This window comes from Parambassis ranga, chromosome 22 (genome assembly GCF_900634625.1).
Source record: "Parambassis ranga chromosome 22, fParRan2.1, whole genome shotgun sequence".
Taxonomy (NCBI): Eukaryota; Metazoa; Chordata; class Actinopteri; family Ambassidae; genus Parambassis; species Parambassis ranga.
In genome coordinates this window covers 5,745,693-5,765,797 of record NC_041042.1, presented here as the reverse complement: position 1 = coordinate 5,765,797, position 20,105 = coordinate 5,745,693, and the positions used below count along the sequence as shown (strand labels likewise).

Here is a 20,105-nt window from a genome sequence, read left to right as displayed (position 1 = left end):
TCTAGGGATCTATTTTTCAAGGATAATTTATGATCTCTTTGTTTCTGGCATCATTATTAGTGGGAAATGTGAAAGAGATATATAGATGTTCCTATTGAGAAGAACTCCAGCCAAACATTTTTGGATATCAGTTTGAACATTTTCGGAACATTGTCACCCCTTGTGGTATCTCTTTCTGTCCTAAGATGACCTTCTCTTAATTACGGTATTTCAGCTGAGCAGGCTGATCAATCTTTAAAATAAATGGCCGGGAAGAGTACCGGTAATTGGTTGAGAAAATTCCCTTTACAACTTAAAGAGTATTACTGCAAGAGGAAAATGACAGATGAAAAATATACATACATCAACAAAGCAACAATAACATTACAGGCCCTGCACGCATTTGTAAGTGACCTAAGAGGAAACAGACCAGTGGCAGAAATCCTTGATCATACTACCACATCTCTGGTCTGTTTACATTTTTTTTTTTTTTTTTTTTTTTTTTTTTTTTTTTTTTTTTTTTAAATGGTACAGGCTTTCTGTTCCTAGTATTTTATATTTGCACCAACATGTAAACACTTTGGAATCAAACATACATCAAATTACACCTATTCTGACAGAGGCCATCTGCTTTTTGTTCTGGGAAACAATGAGAAGCGTATGGCATCGGATGAATGTAAATTAAAAAAAGCAGGAATGTCAGGGATATGTGCACATATGGAACACACACACACACACACACAAAAGTCACCAGAACTAATTTGTCTTGACCTGCCAGCTGGATGTGAGGGGAGGTAAAGCAGCAGGGAAAGAAGACCACCTACTGCTGCATCCTCTTTCCAACACATTTATGTACTGGGTTACAGTATCCTCAGCCTGAATGGATTGAGTCTATCCAAAAGCGAAAAAAAAAAAAGAATTTATATAACAAATCACAACAAACCACATGGGTGTTAAATATCTGGATTTGGGGGGAAAGAAGGTAAATAAAGGATCTCCCCGATCTGCAGGATAAAGCAGCACAATGACACACAATGTAAAATATGCACTTGGAAAAAGGACACTTTCTGCACAACAAATGTCAAAACATACTGCAACATCCTGTTGTTTTCTTAAGTCTTAGCCTGTGTTTCTTTCAATTCTACGACACATGAACAGCAGCTGCTAAAGCAAAGAATTCATCCAACAACCAACCTGCACCATCATGTGATGGCACTGGCCACGAAATGCAACCATATGAACATACTGCACTGCAGGGCGAGGCTCAGTATATTTATACAACAAGGTACTGGGCTACAGATGCAACTGCCACTTCGTCATCAATGAATAAACATACAAACATAGTAATCTAGTGATATCGTATCCTACCTAATACCTTACCGATAACCAATGTATTCCTTTATATTAACCATTGAAAGCAAATATTCTCCTTTTCTCCATTACATATGTTTTAAAAGTATTATACCACTACAGTTATAATTAAGTCAGGTTTACCAACAAGGACTGTAATCACAACTAAGTAAACAAACAAAAAAAAGCCCATTTACAAACATTTTGTCAAACATTATTAAATATACGGCTTAGCAACAAAACTTATAATTCTACATTAATAAATATCAAATTAACTCTTCATGCAATCATTTTTCCAAGGATAACCAGTTACTAATAATAAAAAGTGTGCTACCTTCATAAGTTCCGAGTCCAAACAGTCACCAGTCCGTTCAGCAGTGTTTGCATCCAGTGATGGCGGCGTCAACACGGCGTCAAACAATTCTCACTAGTTTGTTTACCTCCGTGGTCTCTGCACCGGAAAACGTTTAAGTCAAGTCCTGACTATGCTTGGTTAGCTTTACAGTGGCTTTAAGTCACTTCACTGTGCTAACAAATGCTAACAAGCAGCGCTAGCATACCGGCGTTTCGCTCGGTATGCTAATGAGCTACAAAACGGACAAATATATCCACCTGCTCATAAAAACATGCTGGTCAAGTGTGAAGCCTGCCCAGTAGATACCCACCGACACGTTTGTTTACAAAAACTGAAGAAAATTTGCAGAAAGATGAATCCATCCTGACTTCCTCATTCCTGACGCACCTGGGCCAATCATTACATAATGACGCTCTTGACGTTGAAACCACTTCCTTTAAAACCATGGACTCTTCACAATAGAAGATTTCTAACTATGAATTTATATTTTTAATCTTTTAAACCATATTTAATATATTTTAGTTTAACCAGTCTGAAACACATCTCTCTTGGGGCAAAAATAAAGCAATTATCCAAAGCAATTTTGTAATTATCTCTCTATTAAAAACAAAAAATGACTTTTGTTAAAAATTTAAATTTAAATTTGGTCAAATAGAACATTTAGTTGAATAAATCAGGGCCTGCTTGCATTATAACGTATATTCATTCCTAGAGTGGTCATCCTGCCCACCCTGGCACCCAATCACAGATCAATATGTCTCTTGAAAGTGTGTGTGTGTGCATCACATCACACAGACACTGTTTAAAAGATAATGATTAACAAAAAGCTGCTGTTTAAAGCGGCCACTTTAGCATTGACTTTTTAATGGGGTTATAAGCACATCTATACACCCACTGCCTCACACACAAACACAGGGTCTAATTAATTAGTATGTACTGATCTCCTGTCGTGCCTCCGATTGCTGTCCTTATTGTAGGTTAATGACTGGAATGGAAAAGCTTAATTTAACATTTCAGCCTTTTCCGTTTATTAGATGGGAGTTAATGTGTTTTTAACTCTGTAAACGGTTGAGTAAACACGGGATAGTTTCTGTATCACTAAAAGAGATGCAGGGGTCAGATTGAGTGACACATTAATCCCATGTAAACAAACCTGGAGGCCGCAGTTACCACAATGGAAAGGAGTCAGACGCCAATCAATATTTTCTGTGTGCTTCTAACTTCTAACTCTTTACTTAGAAATGGTCAAAAATTGCTTCAAGTTAAATTGCGGCGAATGACATGTGTCATAATATATGATCGCAATCAGCAGCAACAATGGAGCAATTTTTACAATCAGCACTTCAAAAAAGCAACAAGAGGCTAAAGCCAGACAAGTGTCTCGACAACAGATCATTATATTCTATCAAAATCTTTTGTTTCCCTTCAGCACAGTCTGTAGTTTTAACCTCTGCATGAATTTAACAAAAAAATATATCAACAATTGTTAAACTTGCCACAATATGCAACAATGTACTAAAACAAGCCATTTATCTAAGAAAATAGGTAATTAACTATCATTTATGTTTAACTATAGCGGTTTTTCAGTGCTCTGCTGCTGTGAGTCATCTCAGATAATGCCGTTGTGCACAGTGTATGAACAGTGGGATCACCGCAGGTTGTTCACTTGCTGGAAATGATGATGGTAACAATTGGCTGGCTCGATTGAGCTCCCAGCATTACAGACTGATAAATAAAGGCAATAAAAGTAACATTACATGACGCAGTGTTCACCAATAAAGCTGGTTCCTCTGCGTAGCAAAGATGGCAGCAATATTACACACTGGTTACCTGACTAAATATAGCTGAATCCAGCAATGTCATTCTGGAAAAAAAAAAGGTAAGAAAGGAAGTTGCATAAGCTCAGATTTGAGTGAAGGCTGCGCCAGAGAGATGCTCATTCTGTCTGTTTCCTGTACACACCTATTTTAACAAACGCAGCTAAGAGTGGGAAAATTCCCCAGTGACATCAGAGAAAAAGGAAAAAAGAAAGAAAGAAATCTCTTTTAAACTCCTCACACTGGGATGCACATCTCCGTCTGGCTCAAGAGAAAGAGCCCTCATTAGATCAGTGTTAAATATTTAATACTCCCCATACTAAAGACAGAGAGAGAGAGAGAGAGAGAGAGAGAGACAGTGGACAAGGAAGAGACATGTGCAGGAAGCCTGACAGAAACACAGTGCAGGTCATGAAATGTAGAGTAAATGAATGTTGTTCTCTGTAGTTTGGTTGTTTTTGGGAATTGTCCGGGGATGCTACTGGCATGTTAGAAGTGAGCGCAAACATACTAAACGAACAAACCAGCTCCTTCATATTAACATTAATGCATTCAGTGTGTTCTTTTCCACTGGACTCAGTGAGGCTCCTTAGTGGGCATAAATCTAGTATTTACCAGTAAAGCATTTGTGGGATGAATTTTAAAAAGCATGCGTGTTTTAAAAATACATAACATTAATGCAACATATATGCCAGCCTCGCTTTGTAAAGTGAGGAAGATTCGTTCTGAAGCTCTGTTTCTCTATTTTTTTTTCTATCTGCCGCAGGAGTAGACGTGCCCTGAAGGCAGGCTTTGTTAGCCAGGCATCGTGAGAGCATCATGTCTTCTCTCTAATATAATCAGTTTCAGTGAATTACAACAGCGCCTAATGGCATTAGGACCTGGTGACACTCATTTAGCCCATTTATGTCCCTGTATGTCTCAGACTTTGGAAAGTTGGGGTAGAGAGAGAGAGAGAGAGAGAGAGAGAGAGAGAGACAGAGCGGAGAGAGTGACAGCTGTCTAAACAGCATCTCTTCCTGGCAAGACAGAAGAATTACACTGAGGATATTCCCTCCTGGGAATAAAGACAAGCTATTGTGGATTCTGGCCTTAGATAAATCTTACATATCAGTCTGAACGAGGAGGGAAAGGGAAAAGTCACTCCCTGCAGAAACAGAACTCCAACTATTGTTTTTACTGTTATATTGATATAGGACATATTTAGTTTATTTATCATTTAGTCTATAAAAACATTGGCCGTGGTGATTTTCCACACTGTGAAGAGCTCAACACCTGGGTGGTCAGAAAATCAGCAACATCTCAGCCAAAAATTCCATTTGTATTATTTAAAGCGGTCCTCAAACATCTTTAAGCTGGAGTACAGTCAGAAAGGAGACGCTCTATATGATACAGACCTTATAAAGGACTCTTTGAAGCTTATTTTTAAAGGAGAGGAGAATACAGAGTGAGCCGACAGGCATCATTGCTTACACCCGAGTACGAACAGACGTATCTGTATGCTCCTCACACAGCTGAGTCACTAAGTCAGTGGTGATAAATAACATGCGTGATGTCCAGAAATATTTATTAGCGATAAGCTCCTGGCACTCTAAGAAGAACAGCCTTTAAATGCTGTTTTTCCACTATCAGAGATCTGGTTAGTTTCTTTCCAGAAAGAGCAGAACATCTGACGTTTTCTGTCTCAAACTGTATCTAATCCATCTCTATTAATGAGCAGTGACAAGGTTTCTGATCTTAGCAGCAGTTTCCTTTGACTCTGTGTTCACGGTCAGGATCCTCTGGGAGGTGAGGGATTAAAGTTTAATCCTATCGTACTGAAGTTACTCCAAGCAAAAGAACTCAGATTGAGATAAAAAAGCAATCTTTAACAGTTTTTTTATATGAATATGCATTACTAATAAACCGTGTTGTCGAATGACTTCCACCCTCTGGGTGCTTTTGTGTTCATAGTGGACAATTCAACACAACAGCCGGAAAGACTTCACTATATCGTCACTGCTTCTGTCTCCCATACCTGCTAGGAATTACAAAGCAGAGCTTTAATTAGAGAAATAATTACTCAGGATATTGAAACTTTGACTCAAATGTTTATGCTTCTCTCAGCGCAGAAATAAAAAACCATGCAGCTAATTATTCGCCAATTATTCTGGCTCTTTATTTAAACAGTCCCTTAAATTGTTTTAATTTCCTGTGTTATTGTGTTTAGGATGGAGAATCAGATATAATTAGTTTTAATCAGCAGGAAGTGACAGTGTGGAGGTACTATATTTCACTGTTCAATATCCTCTCTGAAATCCTGAAAGACTTTATGAGCTGGCCCCACAAATTGGAGAAAATAAGGCTGACGCATGTGTTGTCTCACTGGGTACCACAGACGTTTTGGAGCTTTCATCTAACCCAGGGAAATGTTCTCATTTGCTTTCCTAAGAATTTTTGGAAAAGATCAACAGCACTGCAGCCCCTCTAAAGCTCGCTAATTAGCACAACTTATTCATTCAATCTGTACAAAAACCAAAGTGTGAACCAACGGTTTGTGGTTTTTACACAGGGTTTTATTTCAGAGTACCTCAGCTCATTTATAGCAAATCAGCTATAAATGCTGAGACATTAAATAGAAAAAGCTGGACTGTGAAACATGGAGTATCGTGCCCCTTCTCAGTGGATTTTTTTGTTTTTTTCTAAATAAGGTCATACAGGCCACCATTGCAACAGAACTTGGACTTCCCATTTATTTCCTGGCTCCTTCAGGCAAACAAAAGTGATGCAAATGTGAGATTCATGAACAAAAAATGCTCGTCTCCGATCTGTTTTCTGATGATGGATATTACACATTCCCCACAGGTAAAACTGACTTTAACTAAAATGTCAAGCAATTAGATTTTTAGGATTTAAAGTTGTTAAGTATTTTTTACAGTACACTATTGTCTCTGATTTGCCACCAGTAACAAATCTTTAGGCACACATTCCTTTTTAATCATTCAAACGGTGTTCCCCAGCTGTGGCATCCACTGTGGATCCAAAAAGCATTCTCTGACCCATTTAATATAGCACTGTTCCACTTTATGAATAAGTGGCACTGATTCTTTGCCTTTTGATGTTGCAACAATTCTGCATGTTTCCTCATGAATGGGGACAAATTCAGACCAGATGTGGAATGAACCGTGTGACAACTATTAGTACCCACAGGAGGTGCCATTGTCTTTCAGCAGCTAATTACATACCAACAAATTTCACTGGAAATCGAGAGAATCTAGAGACAAAAATCAATAGACTTTTCTGTCTTAAAAATAGGTCAGGTCTTATCAGAGGCAAAAGAAGAATGAATAAACATCGTGCTTGTCATGCTAAATAAAAGCCGGCAAAAAAGAAAAAAAGGGATCCACAGGGATCCATACTAGAGCTGTATGATGCTCTGCATGCACTCAGGTCATCTCAGTATACACTTCTAAATGTGGTGTATGGGCACAGAATGCTCTCTGTTTAGAATTTAGACCACAATGGCTTTTATAGCTGCAGTAAAATCATAATGAGGCATGTTGTGCATCAGATTTTTTTTTTAACTTAAAATTTATTAGCCAGAAACTGTTTTACAAGCTTTCCTTTGTCCCCTTATTATAATTATTAGGTGCACTGACATGTCTTTTACAAGGTGGAAAAATACCTCACAAAAATACACACAAAAGGATCCAGTTGTGGTTACACCTCAGTACCCTTTAGTACCATGGTCACACTCGTTTTTTTATGTCGTCAAGGAATGTGCTACGGGTTATCACCAAGAGTGAGTGAAGAGCATCCTGCAGCCTTGCCTCTGCATGAGTCTTTATTTGGAGTTAGAAGAATTATGTGCGATTAATCATCTTTCATCATGTTGCTATGCTGCACTCTTGCAGGCGCTCAAACTCCACCATTTCAAGAATAAGAAAGTGTTTTGGGTCCACTGGGGTCCTTCGACCAGGCTCTCTGTGCCAGATTTGAACTCATCAGTTCAAATAACAAGTTATTGACTTCAAACTTTCTGCATAATTAAAGTGTCAAACTGCATGTGCCTGGAATGAGAACGATATGACTCATCTTCTTCAAGTTTATGAATTTATCAGTCACCCCTCCTATGGTTTCAACACTCCAGCAAAATATTTTACTCCCTGAAGCCACAACTAAAAAAAAAAACAGCCATGTTGTAGAATGTGAATTAGAAGTTTAACTTCTACTCTTTGATAACAGCTTAATATTGTCAGTGTCTTTCCACTGTTTAACACAGCTCATGCAGAAAACGCACCACACCTGACAGGCATTTTCCACACCTGATTGAGGCCTGGCAACAGTTTGAGTGGAAAAAAAAGAATGGAGCCTGTGTTAGAGAAGAGTATTATTGATTAATAATAATAAACGGTACAACGGTACATTCTGATCACCGTTTTAAGAGACGTGAATGAACTCTGTTTGGTTGAAAAGAATTGCTTAGTGTCAAACTCAGTTACTTTTTGGGATGGGAAACAAAAAAAAGATTAAACATCATTACCATGTGTATCATGTTTTATTCACACACAAAAATACCACTTCAGGCACTTGTAAAGTAGGACGTTTGTCTTTCTTCTCTGATGCCAAGAACTGTCCTGGGCTCTTTTTCAAGCATAAGAAACACACAGTAACTCTGGCAAAGTCCTGGAGTCACAAAGACAACAAGACAGGGTTTGTAGGACCTGTGCCACACTGCATCTGTACCTCATTTCTAGCAATGGTATTTAACCTTTGGCCATACGTTAACTAAAGAGACTTTCAAAATAAATGGAATCTCTAGCAGGTAAAAATACGAGCTAAAAACGTTTTTTCTTTAAGAAGACAGACCACAGAAATATTTTTGTGACACTGTTGTGTTTTGGCCAAAGCAGTTTTATAATGTGACACCATCAGCTTTTCTCTTTCAGCATTGGATATTTTTTCTTTCATATCTGTTTCTACACCTCTGTATCACCTACAAACTCTTAATTTTCTCGCTCTTACTCTTTGTGTCTCTCAATCTCCTTTGTCATCGCGGCTGTCTTGCAGTCCCAGAACACTCTCTAAACGCTTCGCCCTTAAGGGGGGCAACTGTTCGTATGTGTCGAATCCAAGGTTGAGGTGCTGTTGGGGCAGACGGAAGAGCAGCAAGTGGTTTCTCAACACCTGGAAATGAGAGTGTGAGATGAGAAACAGGAGGTGGTGTAAGCCTGTTTCTCCTATACGGAGGCTATTTCTGCAGTTTCCTAGGTGGAGACATTGTCAACAACTCAAATTGTCTAAATAAATTGCAAGCTCAGACTACAAGAGTTTTGGACTGATTTATCAATAATTCACACTTCTGGTTTGGGAATATCAGGTAATGTAATAACACAGATCAATGCTTCCCCTTCAGTGAGTTGTTTTTGCTCCCTCAAGCATGAGAATCATAAAAATATCTGTGTAGTGTCTCTTGATCAGAGAGAGGAACATCTCAAAATTCTCCATGTGTGCATTTATCATAATCAGTTCTGCTGGCTCTTGCAGTCAGAGCCCAGCATTAGTCAAATGTTTAGGAAGCTAAAAAAAAAAACAAATCCAGTAAAGCAAGGGAAAGTGGTAGCAGAGCAAACCACCAGCAAGACAGCATGAAATATTATCTACTCTACACTAGCTATAATGGATTTATGGAGGTCAACAAGATGAAACGCTATTAAACAATAGCTTTTTTTCAGCAATTTGGAGAAAACATCATCAGCAGAGGTAAGGAGAAGAGATCGATAAACAGCTGGCAGCATGCACAGAGCAAAGGGAAGAGTGACGCAGACAAAGAGGAGAGGAGTACCTCATTGGTCAGGTAGTAGATTTTCCTCAGCATACTGTGTCGAGCTGTTTCAACCTCCTGGAAAAGGAGAAGGGGATTAACAACAGAAGAAACACTTGCATGTGAGTGAGGCATGCAAGAATGAGTTCCACACAGCTCTGAAATGATGCCTTTGTGAGGCCAATAAATTAGTTTGAGTTGGCAACAATGTTTTTTTTCTTGCTCGCTTGTTAATTCCAAAAACCTTAACAACATCAAATTTAAGGTTTCTCTGAACACAAGGGAGTGCAAGTGATATTGTGAGGTCAGTTCTGAGGCTGCTCTATATTGGCAACATGAGTGCTGCTTGTGTAGACTCCAAGCTCATATTTGACGCAGAAAATATGCATAAATCCCCATAAAACCGCTGAGTACTTCCCACAAATCCAGCCTCCTGTTCAGTGCAGCTGCAGCACCTTCTGGATTTCTTAAATCATTACACATGTGGAGGTTTGCCTAAGGTTCCGCTGCGGCTGATTAAAAAAGCCACAGTCACCATTTTATATAAATACATTACCAGGACCCTCAGAGCAAGCAGGACTTCATCAAGTGAAGCATTTTTCAGAAACAAGAAAAGACTTCCAGTTCTGTTTCTAATTCACTTCCTCATGCACAGACAGCATGTGTGTGCCTCCAGCAGTACTGTACCTGTGCTGCAGCATCCTGAGAGAAGATGAAGGAGTTCACGTGAGACAAGGCAACCACATACATGACAGGACACCAGGAGGACTTCAGGGTTCCCGTTACCAAAGAACGGAAGTAGAGACGGAGGAGAGGGAGCGAGTCCTCAGGTGGGGAGGTGAAGGACTCGATGGGGATGGACAGCTTCAGATGAAGAACATAAGTTGTGTTAGAAAAGAGATTAACACAGCAAAATGCAAAAAAACACCATGATTACCTGCTCTAGTGTGACCCCCAGTGACCTCAGTATTGCCACATGCTCTCCAAACACAGCCAGCCTCATAGTAGCACTGTATCTCCTCTGCAGGGGGAGCAGAACCCAGCAGCCAAACAAACGGTCTCCAAAAGACACAGCTTCATACTGAGTCAAAAGGGCTATATACAAGTCCTGGAAGGAGGCAAGACCTGGAGGAGGGATGTTCAGATCCAAAGAGTCCAGCCTGGATCGCCTGGAAATAAAAAGCTTTTGTTTATCAAGATTCTTAGTGTGTGTTGGAAGCTCCCAGTCTCCGTGTGGCTGGGATATTAAATATTGCATTTGCTTTATCGGACCTGGTCAGCAGTCTGAACAGACCCCAGGTCAGTTTCTGCACAGGTCTCTCCAGGAACAGGTCACTGGAACACAGGAACACACAGGAGAGGCGGGCCAGCTTGGCGACTGGAAGGATCACCTGCAGCATGACAAAGAGAAACAAACATCACCTCAGTCCTACAGTTTTTACAGACATCAATATGATATTCTTAACAACAACCTAATACACAAGGATGCTTGGATTTATTTAAAATGTGTTATCACGTTCCTAAATCCATCTGTTTCATTTTGATCACTGCAGATGAGAAATTAATAAAATAATCTGTATTTTACATGTATTTTTTTACAAAAGCTAATTTGCTCATTTATGATGTTGTCTAATTAAATAAAAGTCACGACTTAGTACCTTTAGAGTATCCTCCCTCCAGACCTCCAGCAGCAGCAGCCACTGCAGACAGTGGGTCACAGTCTGCAGAGCCCCCTGAGGGAGCTCCTCCACCGCTAGCCCCCCACCGTCTGACACCCCTGTCCTCTCATACAAGCTGACAAGCGGGAGGAAAGGCCAGTCAGACGGCAGGATGGGACCGCTGAGCTCTGGGAGGAGGTGGGAGTTGATCCATGGGTTACGACCCAGGAGAGCATCTCGGGAAACTAGCACTGATGACTCCAGATGGGCTAGGTGAGTGAGGAAGCAGCCTCGTATGGACGGTAGTTGGACGCAGGCTTCTCTCAGGAGAGCACCAACAGTCTGGAGAGAGGGAGAGGTGTGGTGATGTATTTCCTCGTGGAGCTTCAGTTCCCCCAGCTCTACAGCCTCAGGCCCACCACTGTGTCCTTCACTGGGGCCAAAAAAAAGAACAGAATCTGTTAATATAATAAACATCACATTTGCTTGAAATGGCTCATCTGTTAGTGTTTTTGAGTATACTGTAATTTGCAAGATTTGATCCCTATCATGGGTCACATTTTTTCAGCCATAATTTTTAGATCATGTAGCGAGTCAGATTACGATGTCAGGCTCTTGCCTGTGTTGGCCCTTTATCCCAGATTAAACTTACGATATGAAGTCCTTGCTGAAGATAATGGTTGAGAGGAGCTCATGTGCAAGGTATTCACTGCCTGGCAATAACCATGGCAGGAGCACCAGCGCCACCTGGTGGTAAAGTGAGGTATGCTTTGCTACTTCTGGCTCAACAGGAACCTGAGAAATGACAGAAAGAGTTCAACACAGGCAACAACTGGAAGAGAAGAAAAGACCAATACTGAATATATAATATATAATAATAGAATTTGGCTGGAACCTACCAGCCTGTGTGCCAGCCGGAGCAGCAGATAGAGGAGGTGGTGTTCATGACGGAGAAACCAAGCCCTGGTGTGAGACAGTATGGGTGTAGCCTGACTGCAGCTACACAGGTAACCAATCACAGGCTCTGACAAGAGGAGGCCAGTGAACTAGAGAGCAGGACGGAGGATCAGGATTTTGTGCCAGCCACAAAGAGTATTATACTTTTGCTGTTGTTTTTGAGAACTACCTTGCTGCAAAGACCTTTATGGATCTCTGTGATTGTGTCCAAGAGGAGCCCCAGTCCTGTTAGAAGAGGGAAAGGGGAGCTGGGGAGAAGCAGCCCAGGACGATCCCTCCATCCGGTGCAGGCCAAACCAGGGAGGTTGGGAGTGGTCTCATGGACCGGATGATTGGACTGGACATTGCACACTACAGAGGAAGACCTGGTGCAAAATTATAATGTTTCTTAGACTGGTAGAAATGGACCTAAATAAGGCCATGTTGGAGATAACAGGCTACAGTGGTTCAAAGTAAAACGTACTTGAGATTTTTTACGAGGCCCTGCACAACACTGTGACACATCAGAGGCAAAAGAACCTCAGACGTCAGCAGCTCCAGTTCCTGAAGAGTCTCCACTGGCCGGAAACAGTTCTGTGAAACACAGTCAATTGTACATTTATACCAAACTAACTACAGTCATCTGAATGGCACAGCAAGAGCTAGAGGGTAGTACCTGTCTTGAGAGCTGGTGGTAATAAGCTTCAAGGTAGACCAGGTAGGGTGGAATCAGAGCGAGGCTGCTGTCTGTCTGAACTGGATTATCAAGGCTCTTGACAAAACTTTTCAAATGCCCCAACAAGGATGCCTGCAACCCTGCGACATGACCCCATGTCACTGGAGGAGGAGGCAGACACTCTTCTCCCCGAGAGCTGTGGTGAAAACAGATGAGGTATCACAGGCATCGTTTCTATGAAAGAATCAGTTTGTTTCCTTTCCCCTCTTCATCCAGACATGTATCTGTACCTGACCATGCCAGCCTGCAGTTCCTGATGGCAGCCAGCAGTGTGTGTAACTTGTGTGAGCAGAGACAGCAGAGCCAGGTGCCGCTGGAGCTGCAGAGAATGTGGAGAGGGAAGAACTCTGTGGACAGACTGCAAAGCCTTCACCAAGGCTGGATACAGGTCTCTGTGGAAACAGTGACAGTAAAGCCATCGGAGACTGTGAGTGAAGACAATATGAATGCACCAATTATTAGAAACATTCTGCAATAAACCTCATTGATTCAAAAGTATGCTGAGCCTGTATGCAATGAGGACACGTGTGTAAACTACATCTCCTGTCTTTTGGCCTTGAAAGACTACAATAAAAACCTGTTGTCAGCATCATCACTCACATGTATAATTTGCAGGCCTGTCCATAGCCAGCTGCTACAGCCCACAGCCTGTAGGCTTCAGTGGTGATCTTGAGGGCCTCGGCTGGCTCCAGCAGCAGCTCACTGGGCTCAGCACTCAGGAGACAAGACAAACGTTCACTAACACCCAAAGAATTCAACTGTGGAAGTAAGAGGACAGAATATGGCAATAAATGCAAAAAAAAAACATTAAAAAGGCATTTTGGTGATGTCCACCTGATGTCACATCACCTAGAAATCAGCACCTTTCAAAATCAGTATAACAATTACCAGTCTGGCAGAAGCATGTCTGCCTGACGTAGCCAAAACTCTTAAGAGCTTAATGGCGCTAGCCAGTGGGTGTCCATAAACAGACTGAGGAAGAGCTGAGGATGATGCTGTCCAGGATGTGGGAAGGAATTCCGACATCACCGTCTCCATCAAGCGAGGACATTCCAACACCTGAGAGTGAACAAAGTAAAAAATAATTCAATAATCTGGTGAATGGATTTCTAAATTAGTAACTGTTACAGCTGTTACCTGTGTGGCAGATGAGGAGGAGTGCCTGGCAATGCGAGTCAGGACCTCCAGAACATCCTGAACCAGCCGAGGTGATGGACGGACCACCTCGAGGATGTAGCGTAGCCTTGGGAGTAGTTTCATCTTTAGCAGACCCTGAAAAGCAGAGAAGAAAAGGACAAGAGGGCCAATTATTTTTTTTAATTCTGTCTCATTTAACAGAACTGTGGGGACAACAAATAACATTTTTAAAAATAACCTCAGCTTGATTACCTTAATAATATCCTGCCTGGCTACATCGTGATCACTCTTCCTCTCTTCTTTCTCCTTAGCGGTCTCCTTCATAATTTCATCCAGCCCTTCATCTTCCTCATCTTCCACCTCCTCAGCAACCGGCAGCAGAGGGAAGGTGGCCAGACCACGAAACCAGGAAAAAGTGCAGTCCAAGCACTCCTGAGGAATAATAAATCAGTAAAATCCCAAGGAGCACTGGATACAAACCGATATTAAAAGAAACAATGTGCGGCTCAGTTACTGCATTAAATACTAGATGTAATACTCTGAGTGATCTTACTTCATCCTCTGCACACACAAGGAGCGCTTTTAATGCCTGCACAGCTGCAGACATCACTCCCTCCACACCATCATCTAATGCAAATCGCAGCAGAAAGAGCAGACCGGCATCCAGCAGAGTGGACATCACACTGCCTTTTAGGACAGACAGGTACTCTCCAGCACGTGCCTGCAGGACACAGAACACAACCTCCTGACTGACGACAGCCACCTTTCACTGTAGGTACGCGATGCTGTGTGTGAGTAAGTGTGTGTACCTTTGACAGGATGTTTGCCAGAGTGGTAAGAGCCAGACTCCTCTGTTGGATGAACTGACTCCGAGAGAGCAGGAAGAGTTCCTGCAGGGAATAACCTGCCCGCTGAGGACAAATCAGTCAAGAGGCAAACAAGAAAAACACGGGTTGTATTTAAAGCTGGCACATCTTCAAGTTTATTAGACAAATAAAGGTTTTAGCTCTAAGCTGTCTGACCTCAGGCTCTTCTCCATGGTGGTGTAGGCCTAGGTGGGTAGGCAGATCCTCGGTGGGTGGAATTAAGGTCCCCGCAAAGTCAAAACGAGCCTGCATTGCCTATTAGAAAAATAAGTGTGTTAGATACCCATATATTTAAATCAAAACTCACTAAAGAAGCCAGGTTTGGGCAGAAACCACTGCTTACCTTCTGGGTTCTTTTTCTTCTGGGTGCAGGTAAGTCTTTTATCCACTCCAGCTTCTCTGGCTCCAACTTATCCATGTGGACCCAATCTTTCTGTGCTTTCACTGGCAGGTCCTCTTCTGATTTGACAGACACACACATACACATACACAACAGAATGAAACCTATCACCTTATATGGGCAGCAGTGGTTAGCACTGGAGAACCTGGTTGGATTCCAGCTGAGCCCTTACTGTGTGGAGTTTGCACATTCTCCCTGTGCCTGTGTTTTCTCCAGGTACTCTGGCTTCCTCACACATTCTAAAGACCTGCTTGTTAGGTCAATTCGTGACTCTAAATTGCCTGTAGGTGTGTGTTCATGTGAATGGTTGTTTGTCTGGTTGTTGCCCTGCGATGGACTGGCGACCTGTCCGGGGTGTACCCTGCCTCTCGCCTGTACATAGCTGGAATAGGTTCCAGCCCTGTGACCCTGTACTACAGGACAAAACAGGTTCATAATATGGATGGATGGATGGATAGACCACTTAATATGACCCTCAGAACTCTTTAAGAAGCCTGAGCTTTGACTGACAATTTATTCCCAGCCCAAAATAAGGACCCCTGAATAACAGAATGACAACTCTATTTATGTTCCTGTTATTTTTTTAGTAAAATAAAATTAGAAAAGAGATCTGTCTCTGTGTCGTCCATTAGTAATGCATGTACCGGGACAGTGAGTATTCACTGAATGATCTGCAGTAATCTAATTGCATTGAGTGGCTATTTCTGGCTCAGACTGGTCTGTCTGCTCCTCAAACAAACTGAAGTCGTCTTTGTGCCTGGACTTAAGCCATACAGCAGAAGCATCCCTCACCCAGCATTGGTGAAATATCTCTAATGCTGTCGATTCATTACTATTTTTTACTTACTTAAAATAAATCATACCCGTCACAGTAGATGGTCGTGGTGCTTTCTCTTCCACCTCATCCTCTTCTTCCATCTCCACTTCTTGAGGTTTCTGAAAACTCATGGCAGCACTGGAGTCTGACTCTCTGCTCTCACCTTTGACTTTCAGGTGTTTAGATGGAGAGGCAGGGGACAGGCTCCTCGGAGCTTTGCAAGATCTAACAAACTCCACCAGTCTAGGATCTGGAAAGCAGAATTAATAATGTTATAGACAGTCATACAACACTTATTATTAACCCTGTAGACAGCGTCATTGCCTACCAAGCTGAGATAGGAGTTTCTTCTGCTCTTCTAGTATCTCAGACTGGGACATGGATTGAAGCTTGGCCTCGTTCTCCATGTGAATCTTCATGCTCTCTCCTGAGGTACATGGGCCTCCAAGCCCCTTACCCGACACCAACAAGGGGCCTGAGATAGAATGTGGCTCTGGTGGACAAAGAGGAGCAAAAAGATGAAGACGAGGACATGAGGATGTGGGGGTGGAAATATTGTCATAACTTGTTTGTTACTGTTATGTGTATTTCATCTGAAATAGTTGAAGCACCTGCAGTGTTACACTGATCTGTGTCCATACTAGTTTTTGGAGGGAGGTTCTGCCCTTTGGGTTTGTGAGTCTGAGTCTCTGCAGGGGAGCAGAGGGACATGTTTCCCTCTTTGATTCTCTGAGCAGCAATCTGACGAGCAAAGATGCTCTTCTTTCCTCCAGCTAACGACAGCGGCACCTGCACAAAAAAAGATAGACGGATGGATGGATGACATTTACAAATTCAAGTTTTACCCACAGTTCCCTGTAATGTTAAAATAAACTGAGCATATACTGAACTTAAGAGAAGAGCAGACATTGTTCCCTTTTACCTGATTGCTAGATTCTGAGCGGTGCAGTGCTTTAGGGAACGCCAAGCCTGTAAACGCTGGTAGAGATACTGGAGTAGAGCTGGTGTCTCTCTCCTTGAAACATAGAAAAACATTATAGATTTGTGGAGTACAACATTGAAATAACTCAAAACTGCATGACAAACTAAGCATAGCACATAAAAACTGCTAACTAATATATCAGATTGACAAAAAGCACTTACAACAATCTTGGAGAGAACAGCACTGATGTGAGTGTCATGTCTGTCCAGCCTTTCTTGAGCATCCTCATCCTCAAAGGTAACACGACTGGCTTTGAAGCGGGACTTCTTTGGGGGTGCTGGTGTCAGAGAGGGGAGCTGGTCTGGAAGATCTGCATTCAAAAACATTAAGTGTGTCAACTAAATCCCACTACTGATAGTATTTATGGTCAATTGGCCAAACTTCTCTAAAGTGTAAGAGAGCAAAACAGATTTTTAACCTTCAATGGTGACAACATCCCTCTGACTTTCACCATTCTCCCCGCCGTCTCCTTCTCCCTCTCCAGCCTCCCCTCTCCTCTTGTCAGGACGGCGTATCACACTGGCAGCAGCTGGAGCTCCAGATGTCAGAAAGCGCTCCTGCTCCCTTAGGAGGTCTGCCTCAGAGTCAGTAGATTTGGGACGCCGCAACATCCCTCTGACACAAAAGACGATGTAAAACTTCTAATCTAGTCTTCTAGGGTGAGACGGCTATGATAATACAAGTAGATAGGTGCCCACAAAAATAACAACACGACTGCTTCTTTGACGACAGATAAACAGTGCCACTGTAACTGAATGTCTGCTGGCAAATTGTACACCCGCGTATGTTAAGGTTTAATTTAAGAGAAACCTGGTTGTAACGCGTGGCTAACGTTTATGCTAGCTACAGCAATTCTTCAATGTAATAAAAAAAGGACAGAAAAGGACAAGTGTCCATAATTCTCCAATATAAACTCCCCATACCCAGCTAAAAGTGGCTTCACGTGTTAAGTTTACATCCCACCAGCACCGCGGATGAACACAACAGCTAACGTTAGCTTAACGATACTTTAAATTATTATACCTTATTTAGTTTAAGGAAAAGTCTTAAAACAATAAAAACTGGTATCACTGAACAGTGTCTGTTATAAATGCTTTGTAATAGTGCCGTCTAACCTTCACTTGTGAGCTGGATCCTGGATGAATTTACACAAGACACCACTGTTCCTACGGAAGATTTTTAATGTGACACAACAGTCTCCACCTTCAAAATAAAAGCACCGTGTGATCGGGGACGTTGTAAAGTGCGTCCTCCTAATTTTCCGAATGAATATACGGTTAAATTATAGGCTTTGAATGCAAAGAACATTTAACCGAGTTGATAGTGATTGTTTCTTTACATCCACGTTTATTTATATCGCAGAGGGCCGGGTAAAAGTTTTGTAGTTTTGTAGAGTTCGCGTAATACTTCCACTTCCTTTGAGGACACAACAACAGTCTTCACCATGTCCAAGTTCAGCTCTGTGATTTGGCCTAAAGTTATTTTATTTGGTGACTCCATCACACAGGTTAGTTCCTGCACAAATGTCCATTTTACAGCAACATCAGTACAGTGCGTTTTGTCTATATTTATATGGCTTTACTGGCTAGCTTACTAGCTTCTTAAGCCATATACACGTGGAAGTAAACAATGCTGTTGAATCTTTCAGTTTTCATTTCAAGCCAATGGTTGGGGGGCAGATATTGCAAACAGCCTTGCAAGGTGGGTGCTAAAACCGTGATTATAGACAGAAACTGCAGCTGCTTGCTGTGGACAAATCTCTGAGTCTAACATTTATTTTCTTCCTATTAGAAAATGTGATGTCCTAAACAGAGGACTGTCTGGCTACAACTCTAGATGGGCCAAGATTGTTCTTCCTCGCCTCATTAGCACCCAAAACTCAGCAGACAACAGCAACATAGCAGCTGTTACTGTCTTCTTTGGTGCCAACGACTGTGCACTGGAAGGTACATCTTCAGTGTGAGAACCAGGAGCACGCTCATCACTGAAATGATTATTTAACAAGTTAATGATGATTCAAACATATTGTCTGCTCTATGCACTTATGCACAACTAATACCTCACTATACTTTAATAAATATCTCTCCAGATAAGAACCCACAGCAGCATGTCCCTCTGCAGGAGTATTCCGAGAACCTGAAGGAGATCAGCCGGATTCTGACTGCAGCTGGCGTGCCAGCGGACCGAGTTATCTTCATCACACCTCCTCCTCTTCATGAACCAGCATGGGAGAAGGAGTGCATTCTCAAAGGTAACTGTGACAAACTTTGCTTTATTTTTTCTATGGACTGTTTCGACGTGAGGATCATGTGGCTGTCTTTGTCTCTTCTCCAGGATGTCCTCTCAACCGCCACAACTCTGTTGCAGGGCAGTATGCCCAGGCATGTGTCCAGGCAGCTGGTCAGTGTGGGGCGGACGTTCTGGACCTCTGGACCCTCATGCAGAAAGACGGACAGGTGAGGTTACAGTAGTTTATCAGCACTGTGGCTCAGGTGTACAGTGGATTCTTCACGAATCACAAGGTTGTCAGGTCAACCTAATGTCCTTGTAGAAGACCCAGGAAAGCTGCTTCAGTCAACAAGCTCTGCTGCAAGTGGAATGGGGATGGTCTATCTATGGTATTGGATAGTGCATCAGTTAAATAATGCCTTGCTGTTTTATGCTGTGCTCATCAGGACTACACAGTCTACCTGTCTGATGGGCTGCACCTCTCAGACAAGGGAAACCAGTTTGTGGCCCAGCACCTGTGGGGACTGCTAGAGAGCCGTGTGGCTGACCTGCCCTTCATCCTGCCCTACTGGGGAGATGTGGATACCAAGACTCCTGAGAGCAGCCTCCTCTGTGAGAAGTGAAGGAGCTGACATTTGTTAGATAGCTTGTCTGCACTGGACTACATTATGTAGTTACTGTAAAATCATCAGTATGTCAAATGGAAGACAATGTATTGATGTTTGCACAATAAAGATATTTTTTATTCTGAGATGTTAGAAGTAATACGATCAAGTAACCTAAAATTAGACATTATAAGCAGAGAAATGTCAGCAGTATACATATTGTCTGATATGTTCTGTCCACAAGCTTTCACATTCTCCTTTTTTTTTGTTGACCGACAGCAAAATACAACACAATGCAACAGTGAGACGTCACAGCAGGTAACAGTGATGAGACAGTATTAAAAACAGATGCATAGCTCAAAATGGCACATACAAAACGGACAGAAAAATGAAATAATTCACTGTGGAACAGTTAGGCACAAAATCTAAGAAGGC

The 20,105-nt window shown here is 42.0% G+C and overlaps 2 protein-coding genes across 4 annotated transcripts; one reads left to right on the top strand and one right to left on the bottom strand.

Annotated features, from left to right (window-relative positions):
• Positions 1-7,998: 7,998 nt before the first annotated feature.
• rpap1 (RNA polymerase II associated protein 1) lies at positions 7,999-18,034 on the bottom strand. 3 transcript variants are annotated; one of them, XM_028396199.1, is made up of 27 exons: positions 17,952-18,034; positions 17,255-17,451; positions 16,998-17,146; positions 16,777-16,869; positions 16,466-16,643; positions 16,183-16,347; positions 15,901-16,104; positions 14,981-15,093; positions 14,794-14,892; positions 14,581-14,682; positions 14,325-14,492; positions 14,024-14,203; positions 13,772-13,906; positions 13,523-13,693; positions 13,235-13,392; positions 12,865-13,026; positions 12,575-12,770; positions 12,383-12,492; positions 12,089-12,284; positions 11,862-12,008; positions 11,615-11,757; positions 10,963-11,395; positions 10,577-10,695; positions 10,242-10,473; positions 9,992-10,168; positions 9,326-9,382; positions 7,999-8,667 (listed from the first exon to the last, which is right to left on the bottom strand). In XM_028396199.1, exons 2-27 carry the CDS (start codon positions 17,445-17,447, stop codon positions 8,518-8,520), a joined length of 4,230 nt encoding a protein of 1,409 aa, XP_028252000.1. In that variant the 5' UTR covers positions 17,448-17,451; positions 17,952-18,034; the 3' UTR covers positions 7,999-8,517. The 3 variants fall into 3 exon arrangements, with proteins under 3 accessions (XP_028252000.1, XP_028252001.1, XP_028251999.1); XM_028396200.1 differs by having other exon boundaries at positions 14,981-15,096; positions 16,484-16,643; XM_028396198.1 differs by having other exon boundaries at positions 8,000-8,667; positions 14,981-15,096.
• Positions 18,035-18,062: 28 nt separating this feature from the next.
• iah1 (isoamyl acetate hydrolyzing esterase 1 (putative)) lies at positions 18,063-19,816 on the top strand. Its single transcript, XM_028395465.1, has 6 exons — positions 18,063-18,343; positions 18,485-18,537; positions 18,628-18,782; positions 18,926-19,087; positions 19,171-19,292; positions 19,512-19,816. Exons 1-6 carry the CDS (start codon positions 18,281-18,283, stop codon positions 19,686-19,688), a joined length of 732 nt encoding a protein of 243 aa, XP_028251266.1. The 5' UTR covers positions 18,063-18,280; the 3' UTR covers positions 19,689-19,816.
• Positions 19,817-20,105: the final 289 nt, after the last annotated feature.

Bases quoted from the DNA above. Each gene is read 5' to 3' on its own strand.
- rpap1 (XM_028396198.1), bottom strand. From the start codon at position 17,447: ATGTTGCGGCGTCCCAAATCTACTGACTCTGAGGCAGACCTCCTAAGG. The intron at 16,348-16,465 runs GTGCTTCAACTA...TTTGTCCACCAG, and splicing joins AGATCAGTGTAACACTGCAG to AGCCACATTCTATCTCAGGC. The intron at 10,474-10,576 runs GTCCGATAAAGC...TTTTATTTCCAG, and splicing joins CTGTTCAGACTGCTGACCAG to GCGATCCAGGCTGGACTCTT.
- iah1 (XM_028395465.1), top strand. From the start codon at position 18,281: ATGTCCAAGTTCAGCTCTGTGATTTGGCCTAAAGTTATTTTATTTGGT. The intron at 18,344-18,484 runs GTTAGTTCCTGC...TGAATCTTTCAG, and splicing joins TTGGTGACTCCATCACACAG to TTTTCATTTCAAGCCAATGG. The intron at 19,293-19,511 runs GTGAGGTTACAG...TGTGCTCATCAG, and splicing joins TCATGCAGAAAGACGGACAG to GACTACACAGTCTACCTGTC.